Below are 17,479 nucleotides of genomic sequence, written 5' to 3' on the forward strand. Positions count from 1 at the left end.
CCCCAGAAGAGGCTTCCTCCGCTCCCAAAGGTGCAGCGTTCTCTCGGAGCAGCCCAGGGAGGTTGTGTGAGTGGAAGGAGAAACCCACCCAAGCCCCTGACACCCCCCCAATCCCTCGCTCACCAAACCAGGTGATGTGCTTGTTCTCCCAGGCATTGGTCTTCTTAGCCAGACCCTCCAGGGCTCCCCGGCAGGGCGTCCGCCAGAAGGTGTTGACGTGGGCGCCCACGTGGAAGTCCGCTCGGCGCAGGAGCCTCATCCCGCCAAAGCTCTCCTTCGCTGCAGAGGAAGCAGAAGGCTGCTGGGAGGGAGGGGGCTCTTCTGTCCCAGCGATGAGCCTCCCCCCCCCCCAAAGAATAGAACAGGTCCACTCATACGGCTTGAAGGATGTGGTTTCTAACAGTTCAGTAGCCAAGAGGGTTAAAAGACATCAGCAAAGCCAGAATTAAGTCCTTGTTCCTGGCAGTTGCTCATTAGTCTCAAGCAGTAATGTAAACTCCCAAATAGTCTCTCTTTGATCTCAGATCTCTAATTGACATGACTCACTCTGAGTTGGCAGGGAGCCCGGAGACACAGATTTCAGCCTCTGAATTTATAATTCTTAGTTTGTACAGAGATGGACCTCAGCCCCCTCCCTTCGCCCCAGAGTCGGGCGGAAGATAAATTTAATGTATAATTAATTCCTTTGCTTCTTGTTCTCACCTTCGGGCAGGTACATGTAGACCATGAGGTTCCGGTCCCTGTCGGACACTGCAAAAGAAGAGTCAGCTTTTTCCAGGGCTCTCCAAACTCTGAATGGCCACTAAATGAACCGTTTATGTAGGGTTTTTAATGATTTTAAGTATTGGATTTGTACACTGTTTACTATGGTTGTGAGCCTCTCCAAGTCTCTGGAGAAGAGTGGCATACAAATCTAATAAATTATGATTATTTATGATGATGATGATGATTATTATGATTATTATGATTATTATTGTAAGTGGAGGGCTACTTGTTATCTTCCTGGGACCTCACAGCTAGCGTTCCTTACCCATCGATCCCTGACCCAAAGCCCCTCCCCCCCTCTGCCACCCCCAATATCCCTTGGGCAGCTGGGGATGGCACAGTGGTTAGAGTGCAGCATTGCAGGCTGCTTCAGATAACTGCTCCCTGTGGTTCAGCAGTTCAAATCTCAACCCTGGCTGAAGGTTGACTCAGCCTTCCCTAGGAAGCAGTAGATAAGTCTAAGTGATATTGCTATTTCTATCTATCTATCACCTCCCTTCCCCCCCCTTCTCTCTCTCTCTCTCTGTCTATCTATCATCTATCTAATAGGAAAGTGAACACAAGAACAAGGGGACACAATCTGAGGTCAGTTGGGGGAAAGATCAGAAGCAACGTGAGAAAATATGATTTGACTGAAAGAGGAGTAGATCCTTGGAACAAACTTCCAGCAGACGTGGTTGGTCAATTCAGTCACTGAATTTAAACATGCCTGGGATAAACATAGATCCATCCTAAGATAAAATACAGGAAATAGTATAAGGGCAGACGAGATGGACCAGGAGGTCTTTTCCTGCCGTCAATCTTCTATTTTTCTATGTATCTATGTATCTATGTATCTACCTACCTACCTACCTACCTACCTACCAGCTGGGATGGCGTAGTGGTTAGAGTGCAGCACTGCAGGCTATTCAGCTAGCTAACTGCTAGCTGTCGTCCAGCAGTTCAAATCTCACCACCGGCTCAATGTTGACTCCGCCTTCCCTCCTTCCCTCCTTCCCAGGTGGGTCAAATGAGGCCCCAGATTGTGGGGGGCAAGAGGCTGATTCTGTAAACCGCTAAGAGAGGGCTGGAAAAGCACTGGGAAGTGATTTATAAGTCTAAAAGCCACCCCCCCTTTCCCAAGACCCCTCTCTGAGACACACCAAGGAATCCCAGCTGGGCATTGTCCACCATGAAATCCACGCTGTAGACCTCCAGGGGCTTGGCGTCCTGTGGCCAAGAGAGAGAATGAGGTCAGTAGAGGCTCATGACGTGGTCTGGAGTGGGGGAAGGGGTGTGGAGAGCCCTCCCCCCCCTCCGTGCTCGGGGCCCCCACCCGGCTGACGAGCGAGAGGGTCTTGCTCTCCTCCTGATAGCGCAGCAGTGAGATGCTCTTCATGACGTCGGCCGCCAGGATGAAGTTCTTGACGCTGATCATCTGGTGGATGTAGAGCTGGGTGTCGATGAAGGCCATGCCGGTCAGGTCATTGTCCTTCAGGCTCCAGAGGAAAATCTGCGCCAGGGGACAAGCGGATGGACGGGTGGGTGGGTCAGCCTAGAATTAGTCTAGATGAGTCCTATCCAGCTGCCTATCTCAATATATCCAGGCAAAAAACCCTCCCTTCTCTTCTAGCACTGATGATGATACTTAGTCAAGTCATGAAACGTCTATAAGGAAACCACCCTGCTCAGAGAGCCCTCCTCCTCCTCCTCCTCCTCCTCTTTCCTCTTCTTCTCTCCCCCATTTCCACAATCCCCACTCCCTAAGAGCACTGATGATGTTACCTAGTTGGGTCATGAAACGTCTGCAAGGAAACCGCCAAGCAAGAAGCGTCGTAGCTGGGAAGAAGCCGCCACGTGGCCTCTGGCCCTTCCAGGGTCCCTGAGGGACTCACCTTCTGGCCGATGGCCGAGACCAGGTAGCCGTTGCAGTGGCAGAGGGCAGTGACCGGCCCCTTCTGCTCCTTCTCGTACAGCACCTTGAACTTGTTCTTGGTGAGGGGCTGGCCCGGTTCAGGGACGACCTCGATGATGTCCATGATCAGGATCTGCAAAAAGAGGGTCAGTGGCGAGGAGAGGAGGAAGAATGAGAACCAGAAGCGAGCGGGCAGGCCCCTTGCGTCTGTTCTGCACCATCCACAGGCTGGAGAGGGCGGAAAATGGCCGAAACACAGCTGGCCCACACACACATGTGCCCTGGAGCTCACACAGGGCAACACCTTGCGTGCCCTCAGATGTTCTGTGTGCTATAGGTTCACCATCACGGCACTCCCTATATGATCCCTCGCTCACTGACCCCTTCTACAAACTCTCTCTTCACTGGCCGAGTCTCCAGAGTGTGTGAGACACACAAACACACTGGGAATTGGAGCAGGGAGCAGAGATGCAACAGACAATAGCAATAGCACTTATATCAGTGTTTCCCAACCTTGGCATCTTGAAGAGATTTGGACTTCAACTCCCTGAATTCCTGGCTGGGGAATTCTGGGAGTTGAAGTCCAGATCTCTTCAAGTTGCCAAGGTTGGGAAACACTGACTTATATACTGCTTCCCAGTACTTTTCCAGCCCCCTCTAAGCGGTTTATGGAATCATCCTCTTGCCCCCCAAAATCTGGGTCCTCATTTGGCCCCCTCGGAAGGATGGGAGACAGCCTGGAGCCAGTGGTGGGATTTGAACTGCTGAACTACAGCTAGAAGTTAGCTGAAGGAGCCTGCGGTGCTGCACACTCACCACTGGGCCACCCCGGCTTCTTGGCTTCCTTCCTTCCACCCTTCTCTATCTCTGTCTCTCCCTCCCTCCCTTCCTGTTTTCTCTTATTCTCTGTCCCTAACCACTGCACCACCCTGGCAGGGAAAAGCTGCATTGTGTATTTTGTGTGTGTGTGTTTGTGTGTGTGTCTCACCCGTCCCCTGCAGGTGACCTCTTCTCCCTGCATCAGGCACGTCCCGACAGCGATGTAGCCCTTCAGGCCGGAGACCGTTTCCTCGCTCTTCAGAGCGACCGTCTTCATGCAGGTTATGTGTTCCCACTCCTCCAGGTCGATCCTGCAGGGCAGAGGGGGGAGGGGGAGGGGGGGATTGGTGACCCAACGGAGCCCCAAATGTCCACTGCTAAGAGAGAAATGCACTGAGTGAGTTTTCCCCCCTTTCTTGCCACAGTCCGTAAGTGGAACCGTTGCGGCTGTTAAGGCAGTGACCCGGTCCTTAAGTGAATCCGTCTCCCCTCCCATTCAAGAGTGCTCGTCAGAAGGTCGCAAAGGGAAATCACATGACTTGGGGACACCATGACCGTCATAAAGGCGAGTCAGTTGCTGGGGGCCTGAATTCTGCTCCCACGACCACAGGGAAGGCAAAGGTTGTTAAGGGTGAAAAACAGTCATACGTTGCTTCTTTTCCAGGCTGCCATAACTTTGAACAGTCACTAAATGAATCATTTTATGTCGAGGACTGCCTGCACTGACAACAACAGATTGTGCAATGGGTGTTAACAGGTCACTAACCGAGTGGTTGTTAAGAAAGAAGGGGTTGCTGCACTAAAGAATTCCGTGGGGACTTGCCAGAAACGTGACAGCATTTGGGGAAATGTGGATGGGGCGACTTGAACTGCCAGCTGCTTCCTCCTATGCCGTGCCCTGCGTCATCACAGGAACCTTCAGAGTCGGTTTTCACCAGTTTGTGCCAATATGACATCTCCAATAAAGTTGTTCTTTGAGGAACTTGCTTGCTATGAGTTATTACTTGAGACCCTGACCATGAGCCTCTGATCTCCAGGACCCGCAAAAAGGATGGCGGGAGGGACCGGATGGAGCAACGGCCTGATCCTCCCTTGGGGGCTCTGCCAATGGAACGCCCCCCCACCTCCCCATGAAAGCCTCCTACAGGATCCCTGTCTCCCCTCTTCTCACCTGGTGTTGGGGATGGTCTCCCAGCTGACCGGAGAGATCAGCTGAATAGAAAAGGCTTCCTGCAAGGGGTGCATGTAGCGGTCGTCTATGGAAGAGAAGAAAGAGGGGCGTCCAGCATTTGGACCCCACTTCAAGACGGGGGGGGGATGGGGGACGGGGAGGGGGGGAGAGGGACGGAGCTCCAGAGCTGGGCACTGATAAAGGGGGAGGGAGTATATCTCAGAGTTGAAATGAGGCACTCTCTGAGCTTGGAGGGTTTCATTAACCAACTAGGGTTGAGGGGCGAGAGGAGGAGGAGGTCTGTGGGGTCTGAACTTGGTGGTTTTATCGCAGGCCTTTCATTACCCTACTAGGGAACACCACCAAGAGAAGGAGGTAGGAGGACAACTGAGGAGTCCTTGGTGCTTTGTTATTAATATATAGCCCAGAAAGTCACTGTATTGAAATCCAGCCATTCCGGCTCATTTAAGGGCCCGTCCCCTGCTCTTTTCCTGGACCCTAAGCGAGCAGCTCGGACGGGGGACCCCAGTCTGTGGACAGTCCAGTAAAAGTCCTTCCCTGCTCCTCACCCCACAGAGCCTCCCCTGGGCAGGAACAGGGCAGAACTGCTCCAGGGGCCATCCAGGAAGACCCCCATCTCACCTCTCTCAATGGTCTCGAACTCCTTCTCCTCTCCCGTCATGTGGGGGATGCGGGTGCAAATGTTGTTGATGCTGGTGGAGACGGCGTAGACCTAGGGAGGAGTTTGTTCCAGCCTCAGAGAAGAGACGAGACTACGCAGCGCGAAAGGAGGGAGAGATCCCTCTCAGAAAGTGTTGGAACCATGAAGCCTGCCGCCACAGTGGTACCTCTACCTAAGAACGCCTCTACTTACAAACGTTTCTAGATCAGAACCGGGTGTTCCAAGATTTTTTTGCCTCTTCTCAAGAACCATTTTCCACTTACAAACCAGAGCCTCTGAAACTGTAACTGGAAAAGGCAGAGAGAAGCCTCTGTGGGGCCTCTCTAGGAATCTCCTGGGAGGAAACAGGGCCTCCACCCTCCCTGTGGTTTCCCCAATTGCCCGCATTATTTGCTTTTACATTGATTCCTATGGAGAAAATGGCTTCTTCTTACAAATTTTTCTACTTAAGAACCTGCTCACGGAATGAATTAAGTTTGTAAGTAGAGGTACCGCTGTATATGCAAACGGAGGATCCAGAAATCCACACTCTGAACGAAGTCCGAGCGACGGACTTCTTTTGATGTTGAAGTAACATTTAAAGGACCAGCACAACTTGCACACTTCCAGGGGAAAGGGAAAGGCAACTGTTGGCATGGTGGCCAAAAGAAAGGAATTTTCATGCATATGTTCTGGGAGTGTGTTGAAGTTCAGAAACTTTGGAAGGAAGTGCAGAAGGAAATAAGTAAAATGCTAAATATTAACTGGATAATTACAAAAGAAATAGCGATATTAATTAAACAAAGAGAACTAAGAGATTTTAAAGAAATAAAACTGCAGCATTGGAAAGTGCTCAAGCGGTAGTGGTATTGGGTTGGAAAGAGTCTATAAAATGGACACTACAGAACTGGTACTGGTATATGGTGGATCACATACATTTTGAAATCATGGAAATAAGATTAAACAATTTTGATGAAAATAAACTGGAGAAGCTGATGGCACGATGGAATAAGGTGAAAGGTTATATGCTGAGTAGAATCTGTGACGAAAATGTGAAAAATAAACTCCAATCACTCTTTTAATAATAACAAATGCAAAGTAGAGCTAAGGAAATTAAATATATATATATATATAAACTAGTAAATATTTGAACCCCCCGCAATTGGTGGTGGTAGTGGTGGGATTGTCAGTCAGGTGATGGGCACATGCACTGTGCCCTGTTTTACCTGTTTTAGTAACTCTATGTGCAAAACCAATAAAAATATATTTTAAAAGAAGAAGTAACATTTAAAGGGAGCAGTCTGAACCCGTGTGACAACCAATGTGGGAAGGAATCGAGAGGGAAGGAAACAAGGCCGCCTTGCAGTTCAATTTCCAAGCCGCTCCTGCATTGCCCAGAGTGCCCAGTCTTGCCTACCTTGGACTCCACGTGATATGCTACGTAATGGGCGGTGCAACGCAGCGGGATCTTCCGGACAGGCCACGGTGCATCGTAAGAAAGATAGGCAGGCAAGACGCTGATGCGCAGCTCCCCCTGCAGGGCAGAACCACAGTCAGGCCTCCCTCTACCACCGGGGCCTCAAAACCTGGCAGTTTTTAAGACTGATGAACTTCAATTCCCAGAATTCCTCAGCCAGCCACAGATGAAGTTGAAGCCCACCAGTCTTAAAAGTTGTTGCCAGGTTTGGAGCCCCCTGCTCATCCAGGTCCTGGGTCAGCTCTAAGGAACACAGCAGGGCAGGTGGGCCCTCCTCCTTCTAACCTTGGGCACAAAGCTTACCTGCCGGTTGAAGTAGAGGAAGCCCTTGGGGCAATTGACATTGTGGAAGGGGGCAAAGGATTCAATGGGGCCATCTATGGTCATGGGGTGCAAGCGCAGGGCTCCCCGAGAGGTCACCAGCAGCCAATGGGGTGAGGGCCCACAGATGAACACCTGTGGGAAGGAACGCAAAGGCTTCTTGGGCAAGGAACTCTGACTCGTGTCCCCCCCAGATTTTGGGGTCCTATTCATCAGATGCCCCAAAGCAGCTCTGCCTTGGACTTCTCCACCAGGAGGAAAACCCCCGCCCCAACCTTGGCCCCAGTTGCTTCTCAGAGAAGCCCAGAAGCCCCTCCCAGGAAGTCTTTGCCTACCCCGGAGTAGCCATAGATGTCATCAAAGTAGCGGAAGCGAGCGACCCTTCCTCGGGGGGCTCCTGCTTCCTCACCCCCCGTGCTCTCGGACTTCTTTTTGGAGGGCCGGGATTTCTTTTCACGGAAGTTGATGTTGTGGGGAACCTGGTCGAAGAGAACCAAGAGAGCAAGTGAGAAATGAAAGAAAGAAAGAAAGAAAGAAAGAAAGAAAGAAAGAAAGAAAGAAAGAAAGAAAGAAGAGAGGGAGGGAGAACAGAGGGAGGGAGGGAGACAGAAAGAGTGAAAGAAAGAAAGAAACAGTCAGAGAGACAGAAAGAAAGAAAGAGGCAGAGAGAAAGATAGAGCGAGCGAAAGAAAGAATGAAAGAAGGAAGGAAGGAAAGAGAGACAAAGACAGAGAGAAAGAAAGAGAGAATCAGAGAGAAAGAAAGAAAAAAGGAAAGGAAAGAAAGGAAAGAAAGGAAGGAAAGAAAGAAAGAAAGAAAGAAAGAAAGAAAGAAAGAAAGAGAAAGAAAGGCTACAGGTGGGATAGTGGCCTCGCTGGCTACCCTTCCGATCTGCCCCTTCCCTGGTCAGGTGATACTGAGGCACAGAGGGAGGGGGTGGCTGCCCTCTCTCCCCCTTCCTGATGTGGGCATGTCATGACTGCGAAGGTTGTTTTACCTTTTTGAACCGGACTTTGAGGTTGGTCTGGCCCAGCTGAGAGTCGTGGTTAAAGGCCTCGTAGATGAGCAGCTCCTGGTCCACGTGAACCTGGCAAGAGAAACGGAAAGCCTGCTGAGAGATGCTCCAGCCCAGAGGCTCCCAAGGGGCAGTTCTGGGCCTGCAGGTGTTGGTGACCCAATGGCACTGTATACACAGGTATATACATGGAGAAAAATTTAAAAAATTGAAAATGAAATAAAATAAAGTTCTCCAGTGAGCAATGTGTTAGTGGGAGAAGAAAGCCAAGCACAAGGGAAGAGACCCCCACAGACCCTGAATCCTTCCCCACTGTCTCTCTATAGGAAGAGCCTTTCCAGCTTCCCTTTCTAAAAGTCTTCTTGGTTTCTCTCCCCCCTTAAAATAAGAGCTTAGACAAGCTTTGAATACCAGTTGTGCCCCGTGTTATGCCGGGCTTCACCTTACGAGCCCCCAATTAAGTCCAAAGTAGAAATTCAAACACAATTGTAAAGTAAACAAACACAGAAACATAGAAGACTGATGGCAGAAAAAGACCTCATGGTCCATCTCGTCTGCCCTTATACTATTTCCCGTATTTTATCTTAGGATGGATCTATGTTTATCCCAGGCAGGTTTAAATTCAGTTACTGTGGATTCTTCCTTCCTTCTCTTTCTTTCTTTCCTTCCTTCTTTCTTTCCTTCCTCCCTTCCATCCTCATTCATAGAAACATAGAAGATTGACGGCAGAAGAAGACCTCATGGTCCATCTCGTCTGCCCTTATACTATTTCCCGTATTTTATCTTAGGATGGATATATGTTTATTCTAAGCATGTTTAAATTCAGTTACTGTGGATTTATCTACCATGTCTGCTGGAAGTTTGTTCCAAGGATCTACTACTCTTTCAGTAAAATAATATTTTCTCATGTTGCTTTTGATCTTTCCCCCAACTAACCTCAGATTGTGTCCCCTTGTTCTTGGGTTCACTTTCCTATTAAAAACACTTCCCTCCTGGACCTTATTTAACCCTTTAACATATTTAAATGTTTCGATCATGTCCCCCCTTTTCCTTCTGTCCTCCAGTCTCTACAGATTGAGCTCATTAAGTCTTTCCTGATACGTTTTATGCTTAAGACCTTCCACCATTCTTGTAGCCCGTCTTTGGACCCCTTCAATTTTGTCAATATCTTTTTGTAGGTGAGGTCTCCAGAACTGGACACAGTATTATTCCAAATGGGGTCTCAGCAGCGCTCTATATAGCGGGATCACAATCTCTCTCTTCCTGCTTGTTATACCCCTAGCTATGCAGCCAAGCATCCTACTTGCTTTCCCTACTGCCCGACCGCACTGTTCACCCATTTTGAGACTGTCAGAAATCACTACCCCTCAATCCTTCTCTTCTGAAGTTTTTGCTAACACAGAACTGCCAATACAATACTCAGATTGAGGATTCCTTTCCCCCAAGTGCATTATTTTACATTTGGAAACATTAAACTGCAGTTTCCATTGCTTTGACCATTTATCTAGTAAAACTAAATCATTTACCATATTACAGACGCCTCCAGGAATATCAAGCCTATTGCACACTTTAGAGTCATTGGCAAATAGGCAAACCTTCCCTACCACATAAGGTAAAAGAAGGTTGTAAGCATGCTAAGCAATACTGAATGCTGAGTCATAGGGAGTAAACTGCAACCTGATTGAGCCAGAACATTATAAAATGAAAAGCACCTTTAGAATGGGTGTGGGGTTTCAGATGGCTGTTAGTTGGCTGGCAGAAGCAGCTTGAGTGTGAGTTAAGTATTGAGTTAGAGCTGTGATGTTGATAGGGAGGAACCTGGATTGGTTTAGTATCTATGTGTAAGTAAGCTTTACTGCATATAGACAAGGTTTGTTCCTGTAAATAGAAGACTAAGACAGAAGATATTTTACTTGCGCCGAAGAGTAAAACTGTTTACTACTGTTTTTTCTATTAAAGTGTCTTCGTTATTTATCTGAACTGATTCCTGAATTGCTACAGGGTAAATTCCGGTATCTGGTCAAGTCCTATCCAGCTGCTGCGTATCTCAATACATCTGGACAATCCTGACTGCACATTCCTTCAACAGCTCCACTTCGTCACGGAAGTGGCTACTCGGTCTTCTGTGCCTAACTTTAATTCAGCCTGTTTATAGGAGAACCAAAACCTCCCATGGTCCTGATCCCTCAAGACTCACCAGGAGGTATGGCCGGCTCTGCCGATTCCCCAGGGCCACCAGCAGGACTTCCTTGACCAGTGGCATCTCCGTCTGGCGCATGACTTCCTCCTTCTTGGTCTCCCCCTGGCTGGCGGGCTGTCCGAAGGAGCTGTCCACCAGCACCCGCTGACCCATGGGGAAGTTCTTCACCAGAAAGACCAGGCGCCAGTCGGGCAGCTGGTAGATCTGAGGGAAAGACAAGGTGACATTGGCCAGAGCCACAGAGGCACCTGGCGGAGTTGCCAAAAAAGGCCCATGCAGAGGGAGAGCATCAAAGTCACCAGAAGTGTTAATAGCAATCGCCCTGAGACTCACCGTATTTTTGGAATATAAGACCCACCTTTCCCCTCCCTAAAAGAGGCTGAAAATTCAGGTGCATCTTATACAGTGGCACCTCTACCTACGAACGCCTCTACTTACAAACTCTTCTAGATAAGAACTAGGTGTTCAAGATTTTTTTGCCTCTTCTCAAGAACTATTTTCGACTTAGGAAACCCGAGCCTCCAAAACTGTAACCGGAAAAGGCAGGGAGAAGCCTCCGTGGGGCCTCTCTAGGAATCTCCTGGGAGGAAACAGGGCTGGAAATGTGGGTAGAAACCTCCATGGGGCCTCTCTAGGAATCTCCTAGGAGGAAACGGGGCCGGAAAAGGCAGGGAGAAGCCTCCGTGGGGCCTCTGTAGGAATCTCCTGGGAGGAAACAGGGCTGGAAATGTGGGTAGAAACCTCCATGGGGCCTCTCTAGGAATCTCCTAGGAGGAAACGGGGCCGGAAAAGGCAGGGAGAAGCCTCTGTGGGGCCTCTCTAGGAATCTCCTGGGAGGAAACAGGGCTGGAAATGTGGGTAGAAACCTCCATGGGGCCTCTCTAGGAATCTCCTAGGAGGAAACGGGGCTGGAAAAGGTGGGGAGAAGCCTCCATGGGGCCTCTCTAGGAATCTCCTGGGAGGAAACAGGGCTGGAAATGTGGGTAGAAACCTCCATGGGGCCTCTCTAGGAATCTCCTAGGAGGAAACAGGGCTGGAAAAGGTGGGGAGAAGCCTCCGTGGGGCCTCTCTAGGAATCTCCTGGGAGGAAACAGGACCGGAAAAGATGGGAAGAAGCCTCCGTGGGGCCTCTCTAGGAATCTCCTGGGAGGAAACAGGACCGGAAAAGATGGGAAGAAGCCTCCGTGGGGCCTCTCTAGGAATCTCCTGGGAGGAAACAGGGCCTCCAAGGTCCTTTGCAACTCTTCTATGCTGGTGGAGCTGCTGGCTCCTGCCCCGAGAACCAACCTTACCTCCATGGTGCCGTTCTCCCGGACCAGCATGCACCAGTGGGTTGGCTCGGCCTTGTACTGGTGGGAGTCCTTGTCCGCTGAGGGCAGGCTGCTGCGCCGTGGCTCCTCCTTGGTGGGGCTGAAGAGGGTGCTGGAGTCCCCGTAGAGCATCTCTTCTTCATCGTCCACCGTGTTGCTGCAGGGGTGGATTTTATGTGTTTAGGACATTTATAGGAACGGAGATCTTACATCCAGGTAACTCTCAAGTGGATGAAGGAGAAAGAGAAGGAGCTCATTGCGGGGGAAAGTTTGACCCCTGCCCCTCTCCCCTCCCCACGAAGACCCCCGAGATCCAGTCTCAAGGCTGTTGAGTTTGTTGACTCCATAAAACAGGGGTCTCCAACCTTGTCAACTTTAAGCCTGGCGGACTTCAATTCCCATAATTCCTCAACCAGCAAAGAAAGCAAACAAAGGAAGAAGCAAAGCTGGCTGGGGAATTCTGGGAGTTGAAGTCCACCAGGCTTAAAGCTGACAAGGTTGGAGACCCCTGCCATGGAAGATACGGGCGGGCACCGGATACAGATAGTCTCCTCGATGCACGGTCACAAGCGAGCCCAGCATTTCAGTCACTGAGCGAGAGAGCTGCTAGGCTAGCAGTGCCTCGTTTTACAACATTTCTTGCCACAGCCATTAAAGCGAATCACTGAAATTGTTAAATTGCTACTAATATGTTCACTAAGTGAATCAGACTTCCCCCTTGACTTGGTGTGTCAGAAGGTTGCAAAAGGGGGAATCACGTGACACCCTCCCCCCAGTGTCATAAGCATAGAAGACTGACGGCAGAAAAAGACCCCATGGTCCATCTTGTCTGCCCTTATACTATTTCCTGTATTTTATCTTAGGATGGATCTATGTTTATCCCAGGCATGTGTTAAATTTAGTGACTGTGGATTGACCAACCACGTCTGCTGGAAGTTTGTTCCAAGGATCTACTACTCTTTCAGTAAAATAATATTTTCTCATGTTGTTTTGATCTTTCCCCCGACTCACCTCAGTTGGTGTCCCCTTGTTCTTGGGTTCACTTTCCTATTAAAAACACTTCCCTCCTGGACCTTATTTAACCCTTTCACATATTTAAATGTTTTGATCATGTCCCCCCTGAGTGAGTTGCCAAGCATACAAAAATACACTCATAAAAATATGAGTGAGTTGCCAAGCATTTGAATTTTGATCAGGTGAACAGAGAGGTGTGATAATGGCGGTTAAGGGTGGAAAATGGCCATACGTAATTTCGGTCACTAAGCTGACAGTTGTAACTTGAGGACTTCCTGGGAGGGGCTTTTAAGAGAGTGGGTGTCTCCTCCCCCCCTCCCCTCGGGTCCTTCCAAAGGGGCCCCACCTGATGTCCTGGATGGGCGCCTCCGATTCCGACTGGCTCCGAAGGGAGAGCTCATCACGAGAGCTGGACGAGTGGCTTTCGGTGGTGAACATCCCGCTGACGTCCCGGTAGACACAGAGGGCAATGACCCTTGATTGCTGGGAGAGAGACAAAGGGGGGGGGGGCAGAGTGTTCAGAGCCAAGAAAGCCCCATCCCAGGCAGGGAAATGGGATGAGACTCTGTCTCTGTCCCTCTGTGAGGGAGGCCCTCCCTAAAGCTCACAGGTGAGAAAGTGAAGACAAATAAAGGGAGATATTTCTCCACCCAGAAGGTCATTGAGGGTCGTGACAGCTGTCAGCCTGGAGAGCTTCAAGGCAGGATGAGACAGATTCATGGATGCCAAGTGTATTGGTGGTTATTGAAATGGATGTCCAAGTGCCGCCTCTATGTTGGCTGAGGCAGACAGGATTCCCTGGGGGTCCCATTTGTTGGGGGTCCAGGGAAAGGGAGGGTCTTGCCTTCTCTTTCTCCTCAAGGACAATTGGGGGGCCACTATGGGCCACAGAATGCTGGACTTGATGGGATTTGGCCCGATTCAGCAGGGCTCTTCTTAGGTTCTTATGAGGTCAATCCGAGTCTCACTCACGTGGTGCAACTGCGGTTTCTGTAAGGTCAGGCGGTGTGTCCGGCCTCCGTAGGTGTCGCTCTTTAGCACAAACATGGTCACCTGGCCTTCAGAGCTCATGATCACCACGTAGGGATCGGCCACGGCGCAGTGCACGATGGGGGAGCCCAGGTCCACGGGGATGAAGTGAAGCTGGTTCACTGGGGGGGAAAAGAGGCAGGGGGAGAGGAGGAATTTGTGGGCTGTGATGTTTCAGCCTGAGGGGAGCAGGTCCCACTCCTAGGGGGCTCTGAATTGCCCCATCTCGTGACAACTTCTTGACAGCTACCCAAAGTAGGGCAGGGAACGGTCTACATCAGGGGTGTCAAATGCAATTCCATTGAAGGACTGTAGTTGACCTCATGGGGCTGGGTGGGTGTGGCCAGCTGGACACTATTCACTGGGCGTGGCCAGCTGGACACCACTCCCAAAACTGCGGACATATTTCCTTTTGGCACTGGATAGACTGGGTCAAAGCAACGTGGGCCGTCCCCTTACATTTTCCACCCATTGTGGGCCTTGTGCTTGATACCCCTGGTCTGCACCATGTTCTCAACTACAGCAGCATTAAGATAACTGGATTTCAACTCCCAGAATTCCCCAGCCATCATGACTTGCTAGGAAATTCTGGGAGTTGAAGTCCAGATGTTTTTATGTTGCTAAGGTTGAGAACCCCAGGTGTAGACAATTCCTCCTCTACCACTGAATTATTGAACTTCTCAAATGAAACACCTGGGAAGGTGAGCCAGGTAGCACTTCAGATCGTGCAGAATGCGGCCGCGAGAGCCATCGTGGGGCTCCCTAGATTCGCCCACGTATCTGCAACACTCTGCGGCCTGCACTGGCTGCCGATCAGTTTCCGGTCACAATTCAAAGTATTGGTAATGACCTTTAAAGCCCTACATGGCATTGGGCCAGAATACCTCCGGAACCGCCTTCTACCACACGAATCCCAGCGGCCGATAAGGTCCCACAGAGTGGGCCTTCTCCGGGTCCAGTCGACCAAACAATGTCGTTCGGCGGGCCCCGGGGGAAGAGCCTTCTCTGTGGCGGCCCCAGCCCTCTGGAACCAATTCCCCCCAGAGATTAGAACTGCCCCCATCCTCCTTGTCTTTCGCAAATTACTTAAGACCCACCTTTGTCGCCAGGCATGGGGGAGTTAAGTTATTCTTTCCCCCTAGGCCATTACAAGTTATGCATGGTATGTTTGGTTTTTTATAATAAGGGTTTTTTAGTTGTTTTTATTAATTGGATTGTTCATGTTGTTTTACCACTGTTGTTAGCCGCCCCGAGTCTGCGGAGAGCGGAGGCATACAAATCCAATAAATAATAATAATAATAATTTTTTGTACTCACCTCCTTCCAGCAGGCGGATACCAAGAGGGGACACTTGGACGATGTAGCGGTTCTCGCCGATGTTGCCGGAATATACGGTGGGGCCCTGAGTGGCAAAGCCGCTGGTGTCCAGCTCCATGATCTCCTGGCCGGTCTGCAAGATCTGAGGGAGGAGAGAGAGAGAGAGAGAATAGCAGAGGGCAAATATTCCTAGCTGAGGGCCAGGTGAGATAGCAGTTATCCTTGCTGGGAAGGGAGATGGCCAGTGGCCCTGGCAGGGATGGCTTCTCCATAAAATAATTTAAAAATAATATTTTAAGATTATTTTTAAATTTAAAAGCACCCTGCTGGCCAAGAGTCACCTCATGCGCCCCCAACTCAGTCCTCTGTTCAATTTTTCTGTTGACATCCTTAAGTCCAAGGTGGATCTTTGGACTGTCAAGGACTTCTTGAGGAAGGAAAATGCTTGATATATCAGGGGCATCTCAGATAATTCATGTCCACTAAGGTAAGCCAAGCCATCTAAACCCAACCCAACCCAAGCCCACTCAACCCAATTCAACTCAAAGCAAGCCACTCTACACCACTCCACTCCTCTCCACCCCAACTCAAGCCAAGGTAAGCCAAACCCACTCAATCTAACTCAAGTCAAACAAGCCACTCTACTCCGCTCCACTCCAACCCAGCTCAAGTCAAACCAAGTCATTCCAACTCAATCCAACATAGCCCAACTCAAGCCAAGGCAACTCAACTCAGCTAAGTCAAACAAAGCCACTTCAACCCAACTCCAGCCCTATCCAATCAAACCCAACCCAACCCAACTCAATCCATCCAAACCCAACTCCAAACTCATTATCATTTGGAGTACTGTAATATAATAGAATTCAATCCAACCCACACCAAGCCAAGCAAGTCACAGAGTAGCACCCACCATGGTGGAGTCTTCCCGGCTCAGGATGAGGAACCCATGTTGCTTCCCATCATCTGCTGGCTCAGGTGGAGGAGGCTCCTTCTCAGTACCTTCTTCCTGAGTATCTTCTTCCTGCTAGAAAAGTCGCGGTGGATGCCGTCAGGGTCCACACTCCGTCCCAAGATCAATAAGGAGCCCCTTACTGATATGGTCAGAGGTGACAACCAGCCCAGGTCGGGCCCCACAAAACCCAATCAGGACCCCAATCTTTGTGCCTGGCAAAGACACCTGAGGATAGAAGAGGCAAAGCTCATGTGAGAGGCAGCATTAGTGAGAATCAGAATACCAAACCCTCTTCAAATCTTTTTCATGCATCTCTGGAGGCCTCCTGGAGATGAATGGTGTTAGTACAGTGTGTATAACTAGTTGGGTTTTACAATATGTAACTTAAGCCAGCAATGTATGGGCTCCAAGAATTAGCACACTACCACTTTAAGAGCTGATGTTGCAGTCTGCTATAAGAGGGAGTCAGCAGCGTCTCTCTTTCTCGGAGCCTAGAGCTTTGAGACTCTCTCTGATTCTATGCTGGTTTGTCTATATGGCTATTCCATTGTAAGGACTAGTAAAAACTATGTGTTCTAATATCGGTCTGTATATGTATTGAGTAAGGCTTGCATTCTACATGTAGTGAGAATATTGATTGCTGTATCTGTGAAGGACTAGGACTGTTACTATGATATCTGCCTAATGTAAATAATATTTATACATTTAATGTATGTGGTCTGGTTATTTGGTGTACTGCTCATATCTCTGGAATATTAGCTAAATATCCTCTCCCTTCATGTGTTCCTTTGTGCACTCTGGGTAACTCCTAGGGGTAGCAGAGCTTACTCTTTAACACCGAACAAATGGTACACTAACCAGACACAACAGAAGTCTGGACATTTTCTGACCAACCAATCGGTCAGAGACATCTCTGCCCAGGCACTCCCATTCTTTAGGCTTCAACAACACACAATAGGAGTGTTGAGCTGTGAATATTCCCTGTGGCTTGAAGGATGAGCTGCCTATCACTCAAACACAAGTCCAGCACAGCATTCCGGGACAGACCAAGGCTGGGCCAGCAAGCCATCGTCCTGTCCTGGGACACCTGCCTATCGGTCCTCAGTTGGCAGTGGGAAGGAGAGCCAATCAATTGCAGGAGACAAATGACCTTGGGCCCATCTATAAACCTCCAAAAGCAAAGGTTGGACCTACGGTGGCTTCCTCGATCTTCCGGGGCGAGATCACCGTCCACATGTCGTAGCAGCCGGGCAGTTCAAAGGTAGTAACCACCTGGGGACGGATGCTTTTCTGCAAGGAAGGAAGAGGGATAAGTCGGTGTCCAGCATCTCCAGAACATAAACATTCGCAAAAGCTTCCTGCACAGGTGAGACTTCTTAACATTTTGTTTCAGGTTATTCCTGACTTTAAGGAATGAGGTTCACACCTCCTAGCCCTGATGATATTACCTAGTTGGGCAATGAGGTGTCTGTAAAGCAAACCACCAAATTCAGAGAGCACCAAGGACCCTATCCTCCTCCTCTAAGGATCCCAT

General features: G+C 49.6%; 1 protein-coding gene across 6 annotated transcripts in view; it reads right to left on the bottom strand.

The window, feature by feature from the left end:
• CPSF1 (cleavage and polyadenylation specific factor 1) overlaps nucleotides 1–17,479 on the bottom strand; it is a 242,284-nt gene that overhangs the window by 2,982 nt on the left and 221,823 nt on the right. For 4 of the 6 annotated variants that reach the window (XM_070748454.1, XM_070748453.1, XM_070748451.1 and 1 more), the window contains exons 17-35: nucleotides 17,140–17,235; nucleotides 15,904–16,017; nucleotides 14,994–15,135; nucleotides 13,620–13,798; nucleotides 12,994–13,130; nucleotides 11,616–11,790; nucleotides 10,321–10,527; nucleotides 8,106–8,195; nucleotides 7,444–7,587; nucleotides 7,091–7,243; nucleotides 6,728–6,844; nucleotides 5,292–5,382; nucleotides 4,650–4,734; nucleotides 3,648–3,789; nucleotides 2,640–2,792; nucleotides 2,081–2,257; nucleotides 1,908–1,974; nucleotides 703–750; nucleotides 124–279 (exon numbers count right to left, since the gene is read on the bottom strand). In XM_070748454.1, the coding sequence (XP_070604555.1) occupies nucleotides 124–279; nucleotides 703–750; nucleotides 1,908–1,974; nucleotides 2,081–2,257; nucleotides 2,640–2,792; nucleotides 3,648–3,789; nucleotides 4,650–4,734; nucleotides 5,292–5,382; nucleotides 6,728–6,844; nucleotides 7,091–7,243; nucleotides 7,444–7,587; nucleotides 8,106–8,195; nucleotides 10,321–10,527; nucleotides 11,616–11,790; nucleotides 12,994–13,130; nucleotides 13,620–13,798; nucleotides 14,994–15,135; nucleotides 15,904–16,017; nucleotides 17,140–17,235 (2,473 nt within the window). The remainder of the gene's footprint in view (nucleotides 1–123; nucleotides 280–702; nucleotides 751–1,907; nucleotides 1,975–2,080; nucleotides 2,258–2,639; nucleotides 2,793–3,647; nucleotides 3,790–4,649; nucleotides 4,735–5,291; nucleotides 5,383–6,727; nucleotides 6,845–7,090; nucleotides 7,244–7,443; nucleotides 7,588–8,105; nucleotides 8,196–10,320; nucleotides 10,528–11,615; nucleotides 11,791–12,993; nucleotides 13,131–13,619; nucleotides 13,799–14,993; nucleotides 15,136–15,903; nucleotides 16,018–17,139; nucleotides 17,236–17,479) is intronic. The other 2 variants (XM_070748455.1, XM_070748450.1) reach the window with 1 other exon arrangement.

Source organism: Erythrolamprus reginae, chromosome 3 (genome assembly GCF_031021105.1).
Source record: "Erythrolamprus reginae isolate rEryReg1 chromosome 3, rEryReg1.hap1, whole genome shotgun sequence".
In the NCBI taxonomy this organism is placed as follows: Eukaryota; Metazoa; Chordata; class Lepidosauria; order Squamata; family Dipsadidae; genus Erythrolamprus; species Erythrolamprus reginae.